This window comes from Cyprinodon tularosa, unplaced genomic scaffold (genome assembly GCF_016077235.1).
Source record: "Cyprinodon tularosa strain WSP-4 unplaced genomic scaffold, ASM1607723v1 ctg130, whole genome shotgun sequence".
NCBI lineage: Eukaryota > Metazoa > Chordata > Actinopteri > Cyprinodontiformes > Cyprinodontidae > Cyprinodon > Cyprinodon tularosa.
The window spans coordinates 392,282-402,549 of record NW_024038115.1 but is presented as its reverse complement, the minus strand read 5'-3'; the positions used below and the strand labels follow the sequence as shown (position 1 = coordinate 402,549).

At 38.7% G+C, this 10,268-nt stretch overlaps 1 protein-coding gene across 4 annotated transcripts in view; it reads right to left on the bottom strand.

Annotated features, from left to right (window-relative positions):
* Positions 1-288: 288 nt before the first annotated feature.
* Positions 289-10,268, bottom strand: part of nsd3 (nuclear receptor binding SET domain protein 3) — a 40,331-nt gene continuing 30,351 nt past the window's right edge. For all 4 annotated transcript variants that reach the window (XM_038277224.1, XM_038277226.1, XM_038277227.1 and 1 more), the window contains 4 exons: positions 8,909-9,050; positions 8,724-8,830; positions 8,427-8,631; positions 289-5,163 (listed from right to left, as the gene is read on the bottom strand). In XM_038277224.1, coding sequence (XP_038133152.1) covers positions 4,910-5,163; positions 8,427-8,631; positions 8,724-8,830; positions 8,909-9,050 — 708 coding nt within the window. In that variant the 3' untranslated portion in view covers positions 289-4,909. The remainder of the gene's footprint in view (positions 5,164-8,426; positions 8,632-8,723; positions 8,831-8,908; positions 9,051-10,268) is intronic.

Sequence of the window (10,268 nt, the reverse complement as noted above, 5' to 3'; positions counted from 1 at the left end):
CAGATGACACTTCAAATATATTAATGTTTAGGTCAGTAATGGTATTTCTGATAAGCCACATTAATTTGATTGTACTTGGTCTGCTTTTCCAACTGGCTGACTGTACCTTAATATTAAGTGGAATGATGGTCGGTGTGGTGTTCTATGTATGTATGCTTGCTTTGGTGTCTGCTTAAAAACAAGTAAATAAAGTGCGCATTCTAAAAAAAAAAATAAAATAAAATAAATAGATATATCATATCATATTAATATAGTCCTCAGAGGGCCAAAAATTCAAGCATGAAAAGGTTTCACTGAGACAGAGTACAGCTTTATTAAAGTCAAACTTCAGGCATGTCTGAACTCTTCAAACTCAATTTCAGAATGAAAAAGGACAGAATCAATATCCCCAAATAAAAAGACAGGTCATGTACAAAAAGAAGAGTGTCTTCTCAACAGTCACACACATATAGAAGCAGAATTTTACAGGCAAAACAAACTGAGAAAAAGAGCACACCACAGTAACATGAGTCTATGCAAATCCAATGCAAAGTATTTACAAGTTTCTCGACTATGTGTGGTATGCAGTAACACAGGTAGTTAACATGGCGATGTGTGTTCCTCCGCGGTTTATCCGAAGCAACATCTGGAGAGATAGATATGACCCCCAGTCAGAGTTACTGTGAATAGGTTTTCTATGAGTAAAAAACATGAGTGCTTATGCAGGTGAAAGTATTCATTTATTCCAACACTATTTGACAGCATGTCAGGTCAGACCTCACTGACAGACGGCCCAACATTGCACAAAGTAAGACGTCACAGTGAACTAAAAACATGCCTTTAGACAAACAAAGAGGGGTTGGGGGGTCCTTTCTAGAAAAGAAACCAAAATCTTCCTTAGAGAGTCAAGGGTCACTTAAAGGAAAGCAATAGAAAGCATAGAATAGGCAACATCAAAATAAATGTGGAAAAAATAGAAACAATTAAAGCAGTAATACTTCAGTTGCATCAGCTCAGCAGGGCTGAAGAAGACCAACCGGCACAAAGATGCAAGCATGATCATGCGATCCACAGGTGCAACAAAAAACAATAAAGGCAGTTCGGGTTTGTTTGTTTTGCAGAATCTCTGTGCAATGTGGTGAAAGTCAAAACAAAACCAACAACCAATATATGAAAAACGTTGGCATCAATCTGTCCTCGGGTTTGGAAGTATGCACTTCACTTGAGCAACATTCAGCTACAACAAAAACACAAGCTTCAATGAGAATAAGACACGGAATCAGAAGAGTTTCTGAAGCAACAAGAAAGCAAAGAAAGCCTGTGAGAAACACAAAGAGATAAAGATTAAGTTTAAAGTTTGCAAAGGAAAGTGCCTCAACGATGCACTGAATGAAGCTAAATAAAAAATAAAAACAGCAGGGTAGAAAAACTAATTGTTTTCAGTTCTTTGGATCAGAATTTTATCATTAACCTAAACTAAAAGAGTAATTTCCTTATATTTCTAATTATAGTCAGCTTATTCTGTTTGAGGTGAATATTTGAAACCTCTAATGGATATCACAATCTGGGGTTTAATGATATCTGGAAACATTTTTAAAGTGAGAGAAATTAAGTAATATACCATAAAAAAAAAACAAAAAAACAATTACAGCCAAGCAAAATAGTCCATTAGAAAAAAAAACAAAAAAAACAATCTTTCAATTTTAATATATATATTTTTAAACTCACATCACAAACGTGTTTTCAGGTCAGCTACGAGCATCTGGGATTTATTCTAGTCTTAATTAACTTGAGCAACATAAAAATGGGCAGAAATAAGAGTGTAGTCAATTACTGAAGGAAAAAAAAAAATCCCCAAATAACTTTTCTTTTTTTTTTTTACATTTTACTTAAATGAAACCAGTGCTGCTGAAAGACAACAAAAGAGCACATATGGTCTTGCTATTAAAAGACACTTTAAAGAAAGTGAAAAGATCATGATTGGCACTTTTACCCCCCTCTGACCTCAACCGTTAATGGAACCAAACAAAGCAAAGCAGAGAGACACAATTACAGAAAATCCTTTCATCCCCTCACGATTACGTTTGTCACGACTAAACCTGACGTTCCAATACTGAACTGCTTTAGAACACAGCGAGTCGTCAGCTGCTGTCACCAAATGTGGAATCATTACAGCAAATGTAAGAAAGATGCTCAGACACAGCCGGAATACATAAAACTCCCTGTGTGTGTGAGTCTTTTTTTTTTTTTTTTTTTTTTTACATTTTTACCTTTATTTTAATGGCTGTGTTTGTGAAACCTAGGTGGGAAGAGAGACAAGTTACTGCAGTGGTGTTTGAAAACAAAAATGAACTGAATCAGTATAAAATGTGGTGCAATAAATACAAAAACTTTAGTTTCGACTTGATGAGGGATTTAAAAACACTGTACAGAAGTTTGTGTTTACACATCATACTGGACTGGATTTATTTTTTTTTTTTTGTTATACCATTTCTTCATGAAATAAACAAAAAAAGTGCCTCTGGAGGACTTTTTTTTTTCTCTCCTCTTACTCCAAAGCAGGGGTGGCAGTTTATTTCCATTTGTGCCCCCCCTCCCTTACCTCTAACCACAATTAGGCCACTTTAGTTAAAAAAGAAAGCAAAAGACGTAGCATTCACAATGTTTCTAACAGAGATTCAATTCCAATGTTACAACAAGAAGAGGTATCGTTTTTGAAATACTCAGTCATGTCTGTATTTCTGTCTGCCCATGTGAAAGTGCTTTTCATAGGTTTGGCAAAAAAAAAAAAAAAAAACAGAAACACAGTACACGGGTGAAATGAAATTACCGAAATGCTCTGCACCCCAGCAGCCCAAAAAATAAAACAAATCAAACTTGAATCAACAGCACCAGTGATCACAAGCTGGGCCCCCCTCCAATTCCTATACAGAGAACATGAAAAAGAATCAAAAGACACAAGATCATAAAAAACCCAAAACAGGATGTTGCATCATGAGAGCCTTCACCCTCCAGATTTTTTTAAGTACTTTATAATATGGTGAGCCAATTATGTACACAATGGCGAGTGGGACTGGCAATATGAAATCACAAGTACTTCTGTAATGTCATACCATTACACTATATACCATTATATTTCACCTTAATAGGACTATTTTCACAAAGAGGTCTGCGTAATGTTCAACACCGAAACAAACGTAATACACCACTCACCAAGATGAAGTGAGAGAAATCTGTCTGTAAACATTAACAAACATAGATACTGTATTTAATTATATTCATCTATACCCCATAAGTATATTAGAAAAGGATGTTTAAGGAAGGTTGGAATGTAGTGTGATTCTGGAAAACATCCCCCACCCACTCTAAAAAATAAACAAAACAAAAAAACAAAAGAAAAATGTTAAATTGCACAAATTTGGTCATTTTTCTGAGTTCTTTTCAACAAGATAGAAGTAGTAGTAATAGAATGGGGGACTGTGGGGGTGATGAGGAAGAGCTGCCTCGTCTTCATCGTAACAAGATCCTTTATGCGGCGTACAGCAGCGAAACGGGGGGGGGAGGAGAGCAGCATGGTTCGACTTGGCACCTCCCCTCCTCCTCTCTGACCTATGAGATCTTCAAAGTGGCAACGCTAGCAGGACTGTGAAACCGTATCGGCCCCCTTTACAGGCTTCTTTTGTCTTCGCATTTAACATGTGCTGGCTTAAACTAATTTTAAAAATCAAGCCGAAATAATCCAGTAAATAATAATAAAAAAAAAAAATGTTTTCCAATGATGATTTCATTTATTGAGGGCGAAGAAACAGCTACTGGCAGCATCCTTTATCCATGTAAAGGCATACTGCCCCACTTGGATAAATCCTGAATGATCTATTATTAACCAAACATTTATTAAAGCTGCGTTTAGTTTTACCCACCACAAAGATCCCTACAGACCGACACACCTGTAAAATACCTAAATCCCTTAAATTGAACCAGTCTGACAGCTTGAAGTAGGCTAAAATATTGGAAACAAAAAATGCATCATGCCTCGATCTTAAGTAATTCTAGTTCAGTTACTGATAATGGTTATAAAGCTGATTCTAAAGATTTTATACTCCACTGAAAAACAGTGAAAGCAATATGAGAAAAACAAAAAAACAACTCATGATAGCTGCGAAGCCTCCCAGAATTGACTGCACATGGGTAAAAACTCGCTTATCGCTTTTATATGGCACAAAAAGGGAAGCTAGTGAAAATTTCTAGAGTGTCGTGGTCAAAATCTGAACCTCGTTTTGATAATGTAGTATCATTTTAAAGAGGTAGCTAATACTCAAAAACCAAAGCAGAGGAATTAAAACAATAAGATAATGGAGATTTCGAAAAAAGATTCTGGCACAACCATTACATTTTGGAGGATAATTACTCTTGGACAGCTGTTTAACTTTCAATCATCAAATAACTTAAAATCTGGTTTTGTATTCAAACTGATATTAGATTTTGTTCAAGCGAAAACAGAAGAAATCAGTGAAGGAGGTTATATACATTTTCACAGTTCTGTGTGAACTCTACAGCGGTAAAAATAATGAAAATACAGGGAAAAAAAAACAAAAACAACACACGGTCTGCACCCTCAGATGGGCACAGGCGAGCTGCAGAAAGTGTAACTACCGTACTAGTCTCTTAATGGCAAGAGAGGAGAGAAAAACAGCGCACGAATGTGCAGGGTCACCTTTCCCTGTGGTTCCTTGGATCGCTCTGATCTCACTGCCAACAGCATCAGGGTGTTCATCATCAGCGTGTCCCAGCTGCCAACAGCAGCCATTGCACCATATTAAAAAAAAACAAACAGAAAAACAAAAATACACTGTATCCCCCTAGGGGAGTGCACTGCTGCAGATATCAGAGAGCACTTCGCTGGGAATGAGGTATAGTGAAAGTTGGGGCTTCAATCTTTAGCCGGCCGCCCTCCCTCAGACTCCTCCTCGACGGGGCTCCCATCGAAGCGGCGTGGCTCTGTCGAGCCGGAGCCGAGTGGACTGAGTGGATTGTGGTTGGAGCAACAGAGGCGGTCGTCCAGAGAGGAGGGGGTGAGCGCCCCCGCCTCGTGGTCCCGGCAATACGAACGCGGGCAGAAGTCACATAGAGATGAGGCAGAGGCGCCGCATATGCTGCAGCTGTGCCACGGGCATTCCCAGCGTCCTGCAGTCAAGGTAATACATTTAAGGCTTAGGTCCCAACTCACAAAACATATATACCCATATATAGACAGCTAAAAACTACAAAAAGAAAAACCTCAACCAATTGAATACAGAACAGAAGTTCCACAAACCTGTCTGCAAAAGTGACACTTTTGTCATTTTTCCATCAAGCTCAGAGCACTTTATATAATCTTATATAATAGATCTACAATGTAAAGAGAAAGGTAGCAAACATCTCTTGACAGATAAAACTCTAAAAGCTGTGTTGTGGATTTTTCTAACTCCAGCAGTATTTTGGTGAGAAGCGTGCTACACCCTGGACAGGTCACCAGTCGATCGGAGGGTAATAAAGTCCTAAAGGGCAAAATATCATTTTTGAGCAGAAACCCTGCATGCACAGAGAGCATGTGAAAAATTCCATATCCAAACTGGGAAAAAAATCCAACTAGAGCGCCCCCTTTAAGTCAGATTTTCAAAGTTTAATAATGATTGCTTTAGGTTGCAGACAGGCTGGGACTGGTAATCTGTGATACCGGGCATTTGCCCGGTGGGCCGGTCCTAAGCTCAGCGTGGAAGGGCCGGCCCTCCTTAAATCTCACCGGCCACATCACCTTCCTGTGACAGTAAATAGCTCAAGAAGTAATACAATGTTAACTACCTAAATGACGCATACAGTATATATAACCCTTCCTTGTGATGCACATCCTTGTGACGGTTGGCATATGGTGTAATTTTCTATTTCTTCAAACTGTAAAATACTTGCAACAAACTAAATTATAATAAAACTAAAATGGTTTCTTTAAACCAAACTACGATGTTCCTCTTATATTTGGCGAATTTTTGTCTGAATATTTTGAAAAGAAATGTGCATGTTGGGGTTTTATATCTAAAGGCTAATGTTTCCCGTCTTACGTGCATTGTTGCCAGGTTGGGATGCTTCCCAATCTGGCAGTTTAGGGTGCAAGTGTGAACGTTATGCAGCAGCAGTCACTGTCGCGTCTGTGTTAATAACCAAAGTTGGGGGGGTCCATAATTGGGCCGGTGTAGATGGAAAAATTCCAGGGCTGAAAATCATTCCCAGTCTGAGTCTCGTCGCAGACATAATCAAAGTTCAACAGCTGTTAAGTTTTATGGCATCACCCATGCCACTGAATCTCATTAAATCTCCTATACTTACATTATTGGTTATGTAAGATGATATCTTTAGTTTTAGTATGGTTCAACTTTTCTATAAAAAATCATGGTTATCCATTTATAACTCAGGCGCAACCTACTCGATAACTTGACATAGATATTAATTTTTGTAATGTTTTCTGACTCTGAGATTTGAATCAAAATCCTTCCTCACTGGTTACCCAAATGTCATATCACCTTAAAGAAACAGTAATCATTATGATGTTAAACCCATTTTATCTCACCTAACAGAGGTTTTAAAAATCAGCCACTGCCAATCTTCTAAACTTTATTAATATTTGAGAAAACTACCTCATTTGCAGCTAGAAAAAAATTACATTGTTTCACAGGTATTGTTCAATCATTTTTAATGAAACACAATTGATGGATGTACTAAGAACATATAACAGAATAAAAATATGGTATCTGCAGGTTAGGCTTTCTGAAGATTAGCCATCAGCCAATTGTGCTCCCCTATCAATGAAAAACTTTTTTTTTTTGCCTTGCTAAATAGATACCATACCAATGTTGCTGATAATATGTGTTAATTTTTAGAGTAAAAAAACTAAAAAAGCTGACCACAGGAAGAGCAATTTTTTTCTTTTGTTTTCACTAGAAAGTATGAACATCCGGGGTTAATTATTTTCCCAACAGAGCTCTTATTTAAGCAGCTGTTCATTCTTTAGGCAAACAGAGATACCGCCTGAATTTAATGGCCATGTTAACAAGGAGAAACATAAAAACTGGCAGAAATTTGTCTTGCAAAAAGTCTTATTAAAAACTCCATACAACAGGCAAACAAAAATGCACATTCTAAGGTCTCAAGAATAGTTAGAAAAATCCTGTATTCAGGATATTTAGGATTTTTAAATATTTTATATATGTAGCCTTTTTAAGACCTTAAAGGAACCCCTGTGTTCAGTTTTTTCTTCTTTTACATATTTTAATTTTAAAGTGTATAGAAAAGGAGGAAATGCATTGTTAATGCATCTGCTAAAGGTAACAGCAGGTCAGGGGCCAGCAGCATCACAGGGGTACTAAATCTCACTGTTTTTCCACGGTTCAGCAAGAAGGGTCCAACTTGAGTGATAAGAGTTTCCCAGATCAGACTTCTGAGTTCATGTGAACCAAATGCATCCTGGTGGAGGCTTCATCCCTCTGTTGACTGAATTTTCCAGCTAATTCTTTGTAGGAATTGCCTGGTTGGTTAGCCTGACGTAGTCCGACTCAATTCTAGTCAGAATATGAGTCTGATACTGCTCCATAGAGCTGTGATTATGGGGCGTGTTTTGAACGAACCAGGAAAAAAAATGCCTCTGTACTCAATTGGATAGACCTACAACCAATAAGAGCAACGGAGTGCGTGACGTATCTTAAGCGACGCATAGTTGTTGTCCACAAAAATCAAAGCGTGCAGTTTCACGCCTAGAATAAGATGAGACTTGATCGCGTTTCTCTGTTCCTCTTTTAAAATTAATTTGCTGTCGATATCTTCTAGAACAGACCTAATAGCAGAATCTACTCACCCAAACTCTCCAGCGGCAGCCATTATTGTTGTCACCCAAGCGCGCTTTGGTCACGTGGTTGATAACGTTACTCTTGATCATCTGTCCATCATCGTATAAAGCCCGCCCTGACAATTTGATTGGATCGCCTGACAGTGGGCTTTAATACTCGCGCTACTATGGAGCAGAGCCAGACCGAACTTCCCCGAACTCAAACCTTGTGGGCGGGACTAAGTTCGGACTGGCACCCAGGCTACTGGTTGGTGCTAAAACAGTTCAAATAACTAGGTGACAGTTAAACGATTTTTTTGTTTGGTACTTTGAAGAATTACAAAAAGAATTTGGAATTAAATGTGTTTTTAAGACCGGCAGTGAAAATTACAAATTCCCAAATGACTATTCCTCTTTGCCAGGTTGGTTTTATTGTCAAAGCGTAACACTGGCTCATGTGGCATAGGTAAAAATCTCCGTTTGGAGGCTACTTTTAAGTGATGGCAAGGCGTTTGAATAAGTCGATGATCCCCCTTAATTAAAGAAGAATAAGTCTGAAGCATGCACATCAGAATAAAATCTTGTTTTGTTTTACCGTATGGTGGTTTGGTGAGGTTGAGACACAGCAGATGATACGCTTTCGGACAATCCTTCCTGTCACACATCACCAGCTCTCCACCTTCCCCGCAGCAGAAACAGAAGTACTCGTGTGTGTGTTTGCCCTCTGGCCGCAGCTTCCGCTTCTTTGGCTTCAGCTTGGCGGTTTTGGCCTTCTCCTCCTTCTCCATCACAACAGCACTCTGGAGGACACAGAAAGCAAAATAAATAATGTCAGATGGGGAGCTTTGAGTGCCAGGTTTGCTCTCAGGAAGGCTGATGTAAACGTTCTCACCGCTGGCTGCACCCCGAGGAATCCCGAGCAGTTGTTAGATCCGCAGTGACACGACATCCTCCTGTTGCCCACACAGTGGAGGTTGTAGTTGAAGGTCAGCTCCGTGCCTGTTGATCAACCAAGATTAATGGTGGTAAATGGTGAGCCCCAATGTGAAAAAAAACAAACACCCAGCCTTAACTCACCGGCCTCGATGTCACAGAGGGCGAAGAGCCCGATGCGGACGTCTCCGTTGACCGTCCACTTCTGGGTTTCACAGTTGGGGCTGCAGCTGTGGTTCATGAACCGAGATGAGTTTCCTTTTGGGCCGGCGTCTATCACACGGTCCTGTCCAGGAACAGAGAGGTCACAACACCAAACACCTTACTGGGCTGTTCAGAAACTAGAAGACATTCAATAACATTATTGCCATGTTCTAAAGGCTTTTAATTATTTATTTAAGTTATTTTACCAAGAGTTGCAACATACCATTTTAATTAAAATTAAAGAACTGAGCAATCAAAATGACATAGTTTTGGCTGGACATTTAACCTCTTCATAAATTCTCGAACAAAGACCCATTTTTTAGGATCAAGATGAAATTTGGGGCCAACATCTTAATATTTCCATCTATGACATTGTACCTGCTGCAAAATCTAAATGATACCAAATTTTAAACTTTCCATCTCGACCTGTCCAGCTTGGAGGAATAAAAAATGGACAAGATGTTAAAGAACAACCCAGAAACCACAGGTGGAACATCGAGGTCACCATCTACAAGGGCGTGGTTTTAAAATCACAACAGAATGAAAGTTCTGACCAAGACAGGAGCCCCCAACCTCAAAATCCTTGAAGCATGAATGAAATGTTCTACTGCTCACATGGACCAACCACATAACTCCTGTAGAAAAACTTTCCTGGCATCACGATGAGTCTTTCTACCATAAGAAAACTGTCCCAACAGTGCAAGGAGGTGGTAGCATGATACTGGGGGTCTGATTTGCTGTGAGGGAGAATTCATAAACCATTAAGAATAATGAAAACTGTAAAAGGGATACAACTTTAACTCCAAATAACCGTCCTTTGGTTAACTTTCTACAGGACAGTTATCCAAATATTAGAGGATGTGGGTATACTTGTGCAGCAAGGCTCAAAATGTTTAGTCTCTATGGCAGATTTAGACTATAAATAATTTATTTAACCAAAGTAAAATTGTTCAAAAGGCAAAACTGCTGAAGGATAACTTTTTGCTTTTTGCATTGAATTGTAAATATTATCTCTCCTACACCGTTTACATTTTGATCACTGCTGCACTTTATAAATAGAAATGTTCATCTTCACTGCTAAGCTGCTTCTCATCACTGTCAAAAAGCTGTGTGTAACGTTGATTATTGTACACGCTCTGTTTACAAAATGACAAAAAAGGTTGTCTAAGTCTTTATTTTAACAAATGGTAAAAGTGAGCATAAACATCCAACCAGAGCTGTAAAAACAATGATTTTATAGGTGAAATCGATCCTTTTTTTAAATCCCAAACATGCCAGAGCTTCAATAACACAATCTAAG